The sequence below is a fragment of the Oxyura jamaicensis genome, chromosome 4, assembly GCF_011077185.1.
Source record: "Oxyura jamaicensis isolate SHBP4307 breed ruddy duck chromosome 4, BPBGC_Ojam_1.0, whole genome shotgun sequence".
In the NCBI taxonomy this organism is placed as follows: Eukaryota; Metazoa; Chordata; class Aves; order Anseriformes; family Anatidae; genus Oxyura; species Oxyura jamaicensis.
In genome coordinates, this window is record NC_048896.1 from 87,192,372 (window position 1) to 87,208,172 (window position 15,801).

Below are 15,801 nucleotides of genomic sequence, written 5' to 3' on the forward strand. Positions count from 1 at the left end.
AGCAAGGCACAGTGCTTTGCCATAATGGATGTCAGCACCAAACCCTAGTAACAGCAGCTTTCCATCTCCTGCTTGCAGTGCTGCTCAGTCTTAGAGGATGAGAGACCTCTCTCCACAGGCTGCTGGTATTCTGGGCTCCAGTTTCTTTCTCCTCTGTGCTCCAACCCTAGTACACCATGCTTCCCCTCCTGTACCCTCCCAAAGTTGCCACCAGCTGTTTGTGATGCCAGGCAGAAGCTTCTCCCACATTAGGGGATAATTAGGGGACAGAGGGCTTTTTGTGCTTCGCTCCACATCCTGGAGCAGGATGCAGACAGACCTGCACGCATGTACTGCCAACAGTAAATGTTGCAAGAGCAACTTCTGGGGATGGTGCTCAAGCAACGCAAGTGTTAGAACATCCAGGTAATAACAGCAGCAGAAGACAGAGCACAAAAACATCTCTACAGAGCCACTTACACACTGTTTTGCAGTGACTGCTAACAAATTTTTCAGTTCTTCCTTCCCGTTTTTTCCCAATTTGACTAGCCACCTAATCCATTTAGTTGCTTAAGTTAAACTTGCAAACATGGATACTTTGTTTGCTTTTAAAAATACCTCTTGAAACAAGGCAACAGTTGCTAAACATCATCAATTTTGATTTGATCTGGAGTATTTATAACTTAACAAGAATTTTTGGAAGCAAATCCTGCCTTCCTTGCACTTGTAGGACAATGTCTTTACTACTCAAGCTCAGTTTTAATGCAATGTGTCAAAATTTTTCAACTGAGTCAAAAGTTATGTACTTCAGGATTGCTGTTTTTTGACATCTCTAGAATGTGTTTACCATCAGGCTGTCGATATAATCCCCTTAAATGTTATCTTTTTGGATTAATTTCATTAACCCTTGTTAAGAGCAAGAACATCAGTAAACAATAACTGTAAGTACAAGTGATACGCTCTTAAACCATCCTTATTAAAACAAGGATTAACTGAGCCACTAACATGAGTTTCACAACCTATGCTATACAAAGACCCTCTTTTTTCCACACTGAATTGTTTATTGAAATAAGATCTGCGTGTGCCTGAAGGCTTGTGAACAGTCTGTTAGCTCTCTACACAGAGATGTCAGCTGGAATCTATAATGCTTCCAATTATTGGAAATTTGAGGCTTCCCAGATCAGTTGTGATGATTTGGTTCTTCAGTATAGCCTTATAGGTCACTTCTGATGGGGCCTGGCTGGACCTGACATAGAACTTCGTTTGTTAGGATGAGCACTGCTGTTAGTGAGGTTGAATTCTCATTTGAAAATACTTTTTCACACTTAATCGCAAAAAAAAAAAAAAAAAAAAAAAAATAGCTTAAAGTATTAACACCATGCATTAAATCAGTGTCTGCAGTGCTACAAAAAGGAGCGATTGTTACACACATACTATGCAAAGTGTGTCTTTATTAAAAAAGGAAAGGAAAAGTGACAGAACTGAGATAGGCAGGAAGGTAGCACTCTAAATGCAGTCAAAGAACAGAGCAAGCGCACTGGAAGCACAAGGAAAACTTAGTCTACTTCATAGACCAGAAAGGGAGGGAAGTACATGTGAGCAGGCAGAACAGGAAAATACTGGATTGAATGAAGTAGCACTGGTAAGATTTGAAGAAAACAAATTTAAGAAGGGGAAAGGTCCAACCATGAGACCCAGTAAACTGAAAGGGCAAAAAACAGTAATAGAGCCTTCTCTACTCAAAAATCCCAAACTCAGACCTCCTCATTTCTGAAATGCAAGAAACAACCTGCCTGTTCAGTTTAGCTCATACAAAAAACAACTCGAGATCACCTAAAATACTTTCCAAGCACTCACAATCTAAGTGGCTCCAAAGCACAGAGCACATTGTAACACATCTTACTGTACCAAATGGAATTACTTCAACTCACCACAAGAGATTGCTCTATTGTAGCATGCCTCTCCTCCTTTTCGACTGTTCGTCTACAGTCTGGACACACCCACAGTGGAAGATGCAGCATATTGTTTGCTTTTGGAGATGTGGAAAGTGCTGTTTTGCTAGAATTTTTTATCCCGCTCTCTGAAAGCGAAGTATCTTTTCGTTCACTTCTACAAAGAAGACAATGCTCCCCAGTTGTATATGGTGCCCTTTGGCCCAAGCCAAAGGTAAATGGTGTCTACAAATAAAGGTTTTGAGAGCATACTGGTTATTCAGAGAACACAACAGAAAAAGTAACTCTGAGATTTAAAAAAAAAATCTAAGTCATTATTAAACAGTAAACATCTCAAGTATGTCAAGATCAAACATTGCAGTCTTAATGTCAATTGTTATTATGAAAAAATTCCATTTGAAAAGAGCAGTGCTTTTCATGGGCATGGACGGCAAGTTGCATTATTTTAGAGGGGGAACCTAAGTACAAAAAATCTATTAGGTAAAAAAGGAATAGTACAATTTTTATTGTTGTCCTTCTCTGAAGTAAAAAGGCAAATAACAGCTCTGAAGTCTGGTGTCACCTTCCTGTTCAATATTTCTTGAAACAAAGACACTCTTAGCTAAGCTTTTTGCAAAACAGAAATTGAGCTTGGTTTTAACAACAACAACAACAAACAGTGAGGCCTTAAATCCACAATCAATTATTGAGTAAAGCAAACTTGTTGACTTATGAGGACAAAGGCAATTAAAAATCTCACTCATCTCACTTTTCTTCTCACGCTACTGTGCATGAAATCATGGTTCAGACATGAAATGCTGATTGTTCACCAAGACTGATGCTCTAAAATAGGTCAAACAGCACAAGCCAAACAAGAACAACTTCACAAGAAGTCAAAGTTGTAACTAATGGAACAAAACATCTTTTAATGGCAGAATTTCAGATTTGTTTGATGCTACAGCTACTAGCTCTGCCTTAATGACTAATATCCTCTGTGCAAGCCTCAACGTTGTAAAATTGTTTGGGTTGGAAGGGACCTTAAAGACCACTGAGTTCCAACCCCCCTGCCATGGGCAGGGACACCTCCCACCAGCCCACACTGCCCAAATCCCATCCAGCCTGGCCTTGAGCACTGCCAGGAACGGGGCATCCACAGCTTCTCTGTGCCAAGGCCTCACCACCCTCTGAGGAAAGAGTTTCTTCCTTATATCTTATCTAAGTCACCCCTCTTTTAGTTTAAAGCCATTACTCCTTGTCCTATCACTACGCTACCTGATATGGAACACCTCTCCAGCTTTCTTGTAGGCCTCTTACTAGCTATTAGAAAATAGTCACATTCTTTCTCAAAGGAAAGGCAAAATATTTAAATTTTAGTCATTCAAGCATCCATCTAAATACTGCTCAACACCAACACAACACGGTTTTAAAGATCCTGTAGGCTTGTATTGCACAAGCACATATCAAGCACGTTCTTTAGGGCAAAGAACTAAGTCAAGCTGGAACACAATTGACTGTCCTCGTCCTCACAGGAAGAACAAAAGAATTCCCTATTGTTGACATCTGAAAAGAAACAGAACAGCATTATGAAGTTGATTTTTGTGTTCTGTGTTTCTAGAACTGACTCAACAATATGGAGAGAACTGAGAACTCTAGACTAATAAAAGACACATTGAAATCATCTCCCAAAATATCTTATCTTTCAGAAATTCATGGGAAACTTAATAGATTTAATAAGAACAGCTGATCTCCTCCCTTACTGATGCCAATTCAAGAATTCACACGTAAGCACTAGGGCAAGACAAACACCTTCTCCAGGTGTTACTCAAGGTTTTCAGGTATCATTTAAAAGGGAAGACTCGCTCTGCCTCCTTAAAGGCAGAATAGCTCTACAAACATGAACACATTTCCCAAGCTAGACACAGCTCTTGGCTGAGCTGATGCCTCATACTGACACCTAAACCCTGTCTGCAAAACACAGCAGACCACCATGGCTGTTCATCCCCTTAGCACTGAAAATTTCCTTCCTGAAGGATGCTTTTGATGCCAGATCAAGTCTTTGTTGCTATAATGAAGACATGTTTTCAGCCTTCTGAAGGAAAATCCTTATAAACATCGTCAGCTGCAGAACATCTTCCAACAAGGAAGAAAAAGGGGAAGACAAGAATGTCCAAGTTCAGAAGTTACAGCAACCTGACACTCTTTTGCAAAGGTAAGGTTCAGCACAAACATACACCAACCACATCACAAGGACTTCTAGAACCTTATCACTAAACAAAAAAAAACACAGAACGGCAAATAAAGCAGGAACAACAATCCTTCTGCTTGCTAGACAGACTCAGTAGAATCTCAGTAGTCTCCTAAATGGGCCTATATTTAACACAGATGTCAAGTTCAAATGAGAGTGCTCGGTCCCTAAAGTAAGATGCAATCAACTGCTAAGAATGAAAGCTGAGAGGGTCACCTATGTAGCTGTGGTCTCTAAGCAGTTTATTTCAAAAAGGTAGTTAGAACCTCAACAAAATCTAGACAATTGGATCACAGCTATCTATTGTAGCTCTGCCGTGCTAAATTGAAGTTATGGATTGCCGTTTCTTAGTTATGAGATTAAGAATGCAGTGAACATTTGTTACAACAGCAAGCTATTTCTGGATTGGATTAGATTCAATCTAAGTCATATATACATTATAGTTGTCTCCAGCAAAATCAGAGTTATAGTATACATCTTGAGAAAAGATTTTTTGACTAGTCAAACTTCAAAAAAATATGTGATGGATCTCTGCAAGAAAACATCCAGTCTCACTTTTTCCCTCTGAAACACGTTCAGATATAACATTCATATAGGAAAGTTGGAACTAGGACAAGCTGGAACAGAAATAACTGCCTCTCTGCTATGTATTTAGATTTATTTCCAAGAATAACTTTATTACCATGAAACTGCATAGCTTTTTTCACATCCATGTCCAATTTCAAGCTTATTATAACATAATTTAACTTTAGAAATAGTAACTTGTACTGCTTTTTAAAGCTTGAATAGTGAAGTTCACAGAAACCGACTTCAGTTAGCCAAATCCTTAATGCAAACAACAAATGTAGATCTTGTTACTGATTCTTCCTCTGTGTCACTGGAACTCCTTCTCCCATTATTATATGACTGCTACCATAATATACACCCACAAAATCTGGCTGCACATACCTGAGAAACACCTGTGAACTCTGATCCAACAGAATTGTCTGTAAACTGTGTACCATTTAGCGAAACCTGGAAAAGAAACAATACACTGGTCAAGTTTTATGCTAAAAACAGCATTAAAGATAAAAATAGAAGCAACAAAACCTTTCCCCTGAATCTAAGGGTTGATAAAACAGCTTTTGAAGTTTCAATGATTGTTTGGCTGCAGACATGGTAAAATCCATTTCTTCCACAATAAAGTTCTACAGATGCAAAAAATAATTTAAAGCTTTTGTAGTATAGCTGTTTTATTAGCAGTGCACCTCTGATCAGAGAGAATTGATACAGAAAATAAGCCATAAGCAAAACAAAGTTTTTCCCTCCGTATTTGGTTGTTTGCATTTTGGTTTTAAGCATCTATTGTGACTTGAGACAATTACCAAAGATTCCTTCCTTTAGGAAGCTGAATACAATACTGCCTCGAAACGCACGCTGTGTAAACCAGGAAGACTTCTCCATAGCAAGGCACTGAGCTGCAGTCAGCTATCCCACCACTGTAGCTTGATTTGTGCCAGTTTTGATTCACAAAAACCTCTCAAAGATCTCTTTTGCACCCTGTTTTGCCATAAGGGTTACAGAAACTACACCAGATACCAATGAAGTACCTTTCACAAGCCACAAGTGTTTTCATCCAGTATTATTTGATGACACTAGAACAAGCCTAAAGTTAAGACAGCGTGCAAATTGAAGTCGATGATGGCAAAGAACCCTGGACCGCATTGCCTTGAAGAAAAAGAATTTAAATGCACTTGATTAAAAAAAAGGGGAGGGGGAGAAAGAGTCGGTGTTTTTATTAACCATCCTCCCTTTTCCTGAGCACTGGTTTCTCACTTGAATTTCAGATATAATGCAACTCATACCTTCATTCTACCTCTTCTGTTTGTGCTAGCCTCTTTTTGTTCTCCAATTTTCTACCTACTACTGTCTGATACTAATATTTTTAAGACTGCTTTAAAGACTACAACAACTAGCCCATTTAACTTAAAAAAAACAACACAATAATCTCTTGCATGTCACATTGACAGATTTCGGCAACTATTTTTGCCCTGCTAAGAAACCAGAAACTCAAACTGAAGCCTCCCCCAGCACAGAGGAGCATCCTTCAGCTCTACTCATCCACAGGACTACCAGCTGCTTGGTTTACAGAGCCAGTTCAATTATCGCAAAGCCACTGTCTTCAGCTGGACTTTTCGAAGGCAAAGTAGAGGATAAAACAACCTTCAAATCATTACTAGAAATGATACAAGTAAGAAAACTAATTTTGAGGAGCTTGCATTTAAGAAACACCCTCCTAATATGCACGTCAGGCATCTCAGACCTAGAATCATGGGAATAACAAGAAAAATCAAATCAAGTTTGGCTTCTATTTTTTTCAGCCATTTTCCAAAAGGGGAAAAAACTTTTTTTTGAACAAAGAAACTCTTCTTCAAAGGACTTCTACTACTGGAGGTTGACTGGGCAGTGGCCTTCAAAAACAAAGAAACGAGTTAGGAAGTTTAGAATGAAATTGGTACCTGCAGCTCTAAAAGCATTTTTTGAGAAAATTCAAGACTAACTTCCAAAAAGACAAGTCGCTCAAAACTCTTTTCATTAAGGGAATATAGAGAAGGTAAATGTATTCAAGACAGTGATAAAAAAGCATCAACCATAGCATTTTAGCATGCTGATGCTGAGCAATCACACTTAGGGCACTCAGAAATTCTTCAAGAGAAAAACAAGTATTGGAAAGTTTCTCTTATCCAGAACATTTCACAACAAAACACTGAACATCAGGAGTGGCTGCTTCATAGAATAAGATGCCTTTTCTTCTGTTAGCAGCATTGCATTTCTTGATCCTAGCCAACGTGCATTATTTGGTTCAAAATATTAGTATAAATCCCCAAAACTTAGCACTGACCAGAAAATCTGCAAGAGGAACAACCATCAGGAAATTAAAAAACAAAGAAACAAGCAGAGGGAATCATCAAGAGTAAAATGTCTGTAGGCAGTGAGGTTTAAGACACTACGTGAGACTTAAATACAAAAAAAAGAACTGAAGAGACACGAACAGGGAGGAAGGCACCAATGACATGACAGGCAAGGGAAGGAGATGGCTCAATAGCACATCAGAGAAAAATTAGAGGAATCTCGTAGAAGCAGTCCAAAGGGGGCTCAAACAATAGCAAGCTGAAAACTGCCTGGTTTTAAACAGGAAAAAAATACAATGAGATTGTCTCACAAAATTTAAGGAAATGAGGGAAAACTCTAAAACTACAGCTACATATTTTTTTCCAAGGCATAAGAGTTGTGAAGAGGAGAAGGTAGCCTGTCAGAACCTGTACGGGTGAAAGTAAATGAAAAACATTCTCATTAAAAAATGCTCCAAGAAGCCAAGGTCATGGCAGAAGCACCAGATTTATTTTTCTTCATGTTCACTACGGAAGAGCTTCAAGATATCCTCCCAGCGAAAGCCTCCTTCATGGAGGAAGCAGCAGAGGGTGTTCCAAAGCAAAGCCCTGCTCGAAGGTGGCACATAGGGAAATGGATGACTCAAACTGACCACCAGGAGCGGGTCATGTTCAGGCTAAAGCAGCTCAGTGATGGAAGAGCTGCACTAACAGTGTGTAAACACTCGCTTTATACTTCACTACTACCAGAGGAGCAGGAGGGGGTTTTGGTTTAGTTTTTAGTATTTGTTAAATTCTCAGAGCAGATCAAGGAAACTGTCCCTGTCTGAAGTCTGGAGCAAGAAAGTGCCGAGGCAGCTCCCCAACAGCACCACGTTCATCATGTTCCTGAAGAGACTGCAGAAAGGCAGAAGGGCCTTACAGGATCCAGTTACTGGGCCGTATGTCAGCAGATGCCACTCAGTGTGTATAAATGTGAAGCAAGAGAAACTAGACAGCTGTTACTTCTGGACAACACCTGAGTTTTTTCTTAAACAGTCCTGGACATCTATTTTCAGGATTTTAAAAGGCTATTTTGTGAAGGTGAGTGCCAGAAGGAGACTGTCATGATCCCTAAAAGAGGAACCGCGCATGCCCTCTTCACTGTAAGGTTAATCAGAAAAAAAATATCTTCTGTTCTTTCTACAGATGTTATTTACACTGAAAAAAATCTTGCAAGCTGCTGCCACACTAATTCAGCCTCTTCAGAACCCCAGTTTTCTGGAAAATAGGCGTACTACCTCACCACAGAGTAATTCACACCAGAAAGCACGAAGGAGGGAAGCCTTGCTGCAAGCAATGCTCTGAAGTCATCTGAATGACCTTGAAGAATCGGCCGAGCAATTAGGAACGCACACACTCGAACAAAGCCTGTCAGGAGCTGCTGCAATAGTCTGTCACAATCAAAACCAGAGCTCCAGTGGGCTGAGGGATGAGTTACGAGATCGGAAACATGCCCCGCTGCCCTGGGATGGAAGGCCGGTTATGTCACACAGGCAGCATGAAGACAGTGAGGGATGACGAGGGATGAAAAGTCTCATGAAAACCTCAGGGAAAATAAAGGCACAGGAAACAGACCTGAATTCAAGTCATCATCACTGAACCCTCAGCAGTTCAGAGATGCGATGCAGAAAAAACAGGGTATTTAATCAAATTTATCCTGTGGGAAAACAGAGACAGTGTCACGCTGACTGTCTCAAGCACAATAGGAAAGACAGACTGGAGAAGTGTTACGTGAAGGCTGTACTTTATTCTACAATGTTCAAAGGTAATTCCACAGCACTTTAATTAATCCCCTTATTTTTCTACAGGGAGGTGAAAAGTTGTATCTGTTGAAACACCTGAGACAACACGTTTTCTGTATGTGCAAAATACTAAAGAAACCCACCGCTCTTTGCCCTGCCCATCTCCCTCCCCCCAAAAACCTTCAGAAATCCATCAAGAGGTCTGGGCCACGCTGCCTGCCCCCCTGCCTGTACCTGTTGTGCCAAACCCCACTGCCCCAGCTGCTCTGGGCCCTCTTGGATGCTCTACATCACCTCCCACCTTGGGGAGGGAGCAGCCCCGCATGTGACCACCCGCAGAGCTCCCTCCCTCCGGCAGCCTGATGCCGCTCCGGCTTCTTTCTTGGGTGCTCTCCAGGCAGCGGCTGAGCTACGGTGCTCCTCTTCCAGCCGCAGCTATATCTGGCACGGAACTGCTGCTGCTGGCAGATGAATGAAGCTGCCAGAGTCCTTCTTGAGTTCTGGGGACAAAGAAAGATGTCTTTGTGCCTTCGGTTCAAGGGATAGGAAGATAGTGATTTCAGGGAGTGAAAGTTCAGGCTCCTGCCCCCGTGCCCACAGCTGATTTAAGGATAGGGTGCTGTCAAAGTCACCGATAAGCTCGAGGAATGATTATAAAAAAGCACCATGAGAAATAGGCTCAGCAGTAGATAGCCTGCATCACGTCATTTATCTAGACTATGAAGAGCTGGAAAGATACCGTAACAGAAGGATCACTACAGGTGCTCCATCGTTCCCTTCTCCACTTGCCTGGTACCAAGCCCTATCGCACAGGGCAGCATGCTGGCCTCTAGGACAGCAAGGGTTTTGTTCCTTTGTGTTTCTTGATTGGTTTTAAACATTGCTCCTGAACATCCAACCATCAACACTTCTCCCTTCCTTCAGTCTTTTTCCAAGCCCACATGGTGCCTAGTTAGTAGGTGATACAGTGCAGTTTTCCAGAGGATGCCAGGGCTGAAACAGATCTACTGGGTAGTCCCATCACTCTTGCCTAGGTGCTTTCGTGTATTTCAATACTCCGAGCATTTCTTGTCTGCTGTACTCTAGGAAACCCCCAAAGAGCTTTGGAGGCACTGAAAGTACCCATCCACAAGACAAAGCACTGTCTGATTTCTCGCTGAAGAAGCTCTTTGCTGTATTATGGACTGACCACCTCCATGCACCAGGAGTGACAACCAACTCACCCACCTGAACACTGTAAGCCCTCCAAGATCCCACCCAGAGCAAAATCAAAGCAAAACAATGTCCATGCCTGATAAAGCACAACGTGATCCAGGCTACAAGGGACAGGGTATTCAGCCTTTTCTTATTTTATGGAAGTTGTTGAGGATGGACTGAACCCAAAGGAAGCAGTGCACGGAGGTCCTGGAATCAGACAAGTGATCACCCAGGACTGCACTCAGGAATCTGCTGTGAGATGATGCCAGCATTACTGTTGCAGCTAGGGGAAGCTGTCAGGAATATTTACCGACACTCTGGCCAGGGCCAAGAGCTGCAGAGGCTGCTGTGACACAGCCCACCTCTGCCTGCCACAGCCACTCGCGGCCGTCCCTGTCCATGGTCATGAAACTCCTGGCCCAGTCTGGCCTTGGACTGGGAAGCTTTGGTAACAGAAGACAGACCTCTATGGATTTTCTGGGTGTAGTATTTCATTGTTAAATGACCCCAAGTAACAGTAGAGGTTCTGCAGTGACAAGCCTTTTTAGAAAAGCATACTAAAACCGTATTTTTAAGAGGTTAAATGTAAGAGTTTTCTTCCTAGCACTCAAGTATGCAGCATATAAAATGAACACGCCCAAAGCCAAGCAGGAAAGCAATCAGCAGCGCGTACCAGACTGTTAGGATCATTGGCACAGCACTGCTCACGAACTCAGGAGGCTACTAGAGTTTATTATTGTTTTAGACAAAAATAAATCCTTTCTGATTTAATTCCAAACAGCTTCTAAGCAGTAATTGTAAATTGGTAAACATTGCACTGGCAGCTGCAAAGAGGTTGGAGGTTCCTACCTACAGGCACAGTCACAATTTAATGTGCTGCAGTAGTGAAACTGGAGTGAACTTAATTTTCAGGGGAGGGCTGTATATGGATAAGAACCTCCAAATAGTTTTAGTAATCGTGGGGATAAAGAACAAAATATCCTAGTACCCAACACTGATTTAGAAGCAGTTGTGTTTTTTGCTTAGGAAATTGACATCATGAACACCCAATTTTTAGGTGATAATTACACATCTTTAGTGACTCTGAACAGAACACACTTGTACTTGTTAACAGATGCTTGCTTGCCAGGGAGTCTCGGTGTTTGAGAAGACGCAGAGAGGAAGCAGGGAGGTCACTGATTAGCTGCCCAGGTCACCACCTGAAGGACACCCAGAGGGAAGGCTGTGAAGCCTTCCTACAGGAACAGATCTTGGTTCTACTAAAGATCTTGGAGTTCCAAACAGAAACCAGAGAAAGCAGAGATAAGGTGATTATAATCAAAACCAGAGTACCCACATCAAGTCAGCCAATTGATTCATTTTGCAGACTATTAATCCATTTTAACAAGCCTCCTATTTTGGGCACGACCACAAACTCCTAGGCTATCTTTTCCCAGCCTACCTTGAATTATTCTAGCATAGTCCAAACAACTGAGATAGGAAAACTTTTCAATGCATAAAGACATGAATCAGTCAGTGATGCAAGAAGTCGGCCCCCTGGGACTCCTTCAAGAGTCACTGGAGTGCTTGCAGTTTCAGAAAGCCTTTAAATCTCTGCTGAAGTCTGTGGAAGCGTTCCAAAGGATGTTATGAGGGTTTTGTGACTCTTGCTATACCCAAAACTTGAAATACAGAATCTGAATGCTACCCTCAAATACAGATAACCACCTTTTAGCTCTGAAATAATCAAGGAGCAGGAGAAACAGAAGTTGCCAGAAGTTGAACGGCTGCCAGGAGTAAAGCATTAGTGAGAAATCTGGCACAGGTTCCAGATGGCAGAAAGTACTCTGCATCAATACGGCTAATGTGTCGAGTCAATCCTTCACTATGCTGCTGCCTAACATACAGCACATTTATGTGCAATAGCTACAGTACTTAAGAGAAATCATTAATACCATAGCATATGAGCACGCTCAAACATTTTTATCTTACCATGCTGTTCCAAAGTGGAAATAGCCAAATCTCCACCTGGCAGCCAAGGAGCTGGACACAAAGCAACTGCATAACCCTCTGCAGGTCGCAGATGACATTTGGGGAACAGGAGGAATTGAAACCAGAGCTGCTGCAGACAACCACATCAGCTGTAAGATACCTCAGCTGGCTACGATAACCAACAGTACATCACTAAAATCGATTTAAGTAAGATCCCTGTGTGTATCTCCAAGGGGATCCAGCAGGCTGGAAATCTTGCCTGTAAAGCACGCTCCCTCCATCAGGCCTAGTCAGTGGGATTTACGTACCCAAGGGCTAAATACAGGAAATAATCTATAACGGGGGAAGGAAGAAGAGAGACAATGCTGGCACCACAAAAAGATGATTCATCAGACTTGAGAGAATTTGTTCTTGTTTTGTCTGTAAAGACGAGCAATAGACAGGAAAATGCCAAGCAGATAGCTCAAGTGCTGCTCTCAATTACAAAACCAAACGCTGGCTGCAGGAGCCAGCAAGGCTGCTGCCAAGTAGGTCACTCATTTAGCCCTCCAAAAGGTAAGGCACAATACTACTCCTCCAGCATGTTAGGAAGAACATATTAAACCTATTCAGAGTTGGAGATAAACCTGGCGATAGACAATCGTCACATTAACCCAAAATGTGCTATTTGCTACCCAAGCAGCTCCTCAGCAAACACCTTGTGGTGGTTTTACCGTGCTAGGCAGTTGAACACCACAACTGTTCTCTCACTCCCCCTCCTCAGATGAGGAGGGGAAGAAGTAAAGGAAAGAACAACTCACGGGTTGAGATAAGGATGATTTAATTAAAGAGGAAAAAAATATATATATATATTATTAAGGAAATATTATTAAACAATTCAACTAAAGGGAAAAAAAGGGAAAGGGGAAGAGGGAGAGGGAAAGGGAATAACTAAACAAAACAAGTAAAGGCTATGTGGAAGTGCAGAGGAAAGAAATTACTCTCTACTTCCCACAAATGAGCGATGCTTGACCACGTCCTTGAAGCAGGGCCTCAACGCACGTAGCCAGTGTTCGGGAGGAGGACAGACATTTTCACAACGAGAGCCCACCCCTCCCCTCTTCTTCCTTTTTCCACCTTTTATTGCTGGGTGTGACCCCACATGGTATGGAATATCCCTTTGGTTGGTTTAGGTCAGCTGCCCTCCTGATGTTTCTTTCTCACTTTTTGCCCACCCCCTAGGAGGGTCAGAGAGAGTCCTGATGCTGTGCCAGCACTTCTCAGCAGCAGACACAACACTGGTGTGATACCACTGCTGTTCTAGCTCCAAGTGCAGAGCGCAGCACTGTATGGGCTGCTGCAGGGAAAGTTCACATCCCAGCCAGACCCAGTACACACCTATGACCAACTCTCTCCAGTTTAACTTGTGCTACTTCTAAAGCTTGCGAGATCCCAGGTTGACTTATTTCTAGCTAACTAAATAGGCTTCTTGCTTGCAATTCCCTGGAAGATGCTCATTATTCATCTACTATAAGACTTGGGTCATTTTAGTGACACTTGTTTGCAATTTTCATCTTGTTAAAGTAAAAGCACAGACTTGGAGTATTTTATCTACGAAGTCAACCCACACCATTACCAAATTTGACCAACCCACAAGACAGTTTCTTTAAAGGCTTTCCTTCTTCAAGAAGGCGCATTATTAAAAACTCATCACTTGGATAGATGTAAACATAACACAATGTGCATAGCTTAGTAAAAAGTATTCATAAAAAAAATTGTCAAGGATAAAGGAGGTCAAACAGGCTGACAAGCTGAGGGCAGGGAGGCTTCCTGTAGAAAACTTGATTTACCTAGCATATAGATAACGAAGTAAGCTTACTATGACTCAAAGCCCCTACAAAATGATGTCTCAAAATTGCAAATATGATTTGCTTCTATTCCAAGAGTGAAATAGGACCTGGGATATTAAGGCAAAATGGCAATAGAGTTTGCAACAGCAGCTGAAATTATTTCAAAGCAGATCCTTTTTTCCAGTTGAAGCATCTCTCATAACTGCTGTTCGACCTATGGAGAGGAATTATACAAAAAAGGAACTGCAAGGATAAGGCATATACTGGACCTTGTGTTTGTTCTGAAAACACGACTTAACCACTTACATGCCAATCACAGGGCCGAGTGACCTGTACACAGTCCTGCTGTTCAACATCACGCATGAAGATTGATAGCTGCAGAAAGCTAAAAGCCTGTGTTTTTCCATTGTTTGCAACAGCGCTGGCCATGCCCTGTTAGCATCTGCCAGACCAAATACATAAATAAGTGGAAAAAAGTCACCCTGAGAAGTATACATAGTCAAGGTTTTGTTTGTAACATGATTAGACACAGAAAAACCTCAGAAATAGAGCAGGAAGGAAATCAGACAGCATTGAACAAAGCAGAATAGGAAAAAAAAATCTTCTCGCAACTTTAAGTCTTTAAAGGATGCAAGTCCTCTGAAAACAGGTAAAAGCAACACTTCCTGTGAATTTACACAGAACTGTTTATTAGCCAGCCGCATCTTCATGCCTTTGAGTCCTCAGAGAAGATACAACAGTTCTGCTCTAACACAGTAATCAAAACCGACTCGACTCTAAACAGCCACTTCAATTCACAAATCACAAATCCATCAAACCTTGATTGACAAAAAGCTATGCTCAGAAACAGCCATCTCGAGTGAGAAGAGCTACATGGCAAATAAAGGTGCCTGAAAGCATCCCAGCAAAGTTGTTTTTTTTCTAATCGTACCTACAAAAGACAACTTTGAAGTAGCACTTTCAAAAGAGTGCTGACATTGTTACCCTGTAATGGTTTTTAAGAGAGCAGTGTCTATATATTCTGAGCTCTTCCCCCCCTACATTATTCAACAGTGCACAGTTTTTTCTTTGGGCTAAATCAACCTGAAATACATCCTCCAGGAAATGAGCACCTGTTAGGAAATTCAGAGTTCACCCATCATAGTACCAACAATATGGAAGTGTTAACACCAGAAAAAAAGCTATGATCTCTACAAGAAATGGGAAGCATTCACAAAGCAAAATTAAAAAGATAACTGGACAACGATCTACAATTGTTTAACTTCCCACTTAACAGAAAGGTTACACTACAGAGGAGTTTTTCATCTGTTTTCATTTATTAAACAAGGACAAATGCCTTCCTTGGACATTAATCTGAATGATGCAGACTTGAACTACCAATCCCATGAAACTTACAGATGGGAATATTCATTCCTATGTCAAGCTTCGCAATAACTCTCTCCCTGCCCCTCCTCTTTTTTTTTTTAAAAAAAAAAAAGTCTGATGTGACAACTAATCTCTATTAAAAACTATCCTATGATAAGAAAGAAATATGCATATATATGAATACCCAGTTGTCTTTTGGAATGAAATGCCCAGATCCTACCATCAGTGCTACCTAGCTCTGCAGGCACTAAGTGGAATTCCACTGCTAAAAACAATCCTCTAAAAGCTGTACTTAAGCAACACGCTGAAGTACTGCCTGTCACATGAAATTTGTATAACAGAGGCCAAAAGACCTTCCTGTTTGGATGCCTTTTCAAACTGATAGATATCATCTAGCATAAACCCTACTTAAAGATTGCAAGTAGCAGATCACCTAAACCAGAATTCATTTAGGCTCTTAAAGCAATTAGCAAATTTCATTATATTTGTTTACTCGCAATCATTGCTATTCTTTCATTACGTCTTCAGACACTTCTATCTGATAAACAGTTGATTCCTTGCCTTCAGTGGAACTGGAAAGTGTCAGAGAACAGGCCCTTGGAAGTCAGGAGCAGTTACCCTGATCCTGCC

At 41.4% G+C, this 15,801-nt stretch overlaps 1 protein-coding gene across 2 annotated transcripts in view; it reads right to left on the reverse strand.

The window, feature by feature from the left end:
• Positions 1-15,801, reverse strand: part of FAM193A (family with sequence similarity 193 member A) — a 77,694-nt gene that overhangs the window by 42,111 nt on the left and 19,782 nt on the right. For both annotated transcript variants that reach the window (XM_035325174.1, XM_035325173.1), the window contains exons 2-3: positions 5,104-5,169; positions 1,911-2,156 (exon numbers count right to left, since the gene is read on the reverse strand). In XM_035325174.1, coding sequence (XP_035181065.1) covers positions 1,911-2,156; positions 5,104-5,169 — 312 coding nt within the window. The remainder of the gene's footprint in view (positions 1-1,910; positions 2,157-5,103; positions 5,170-15,801) is intronic.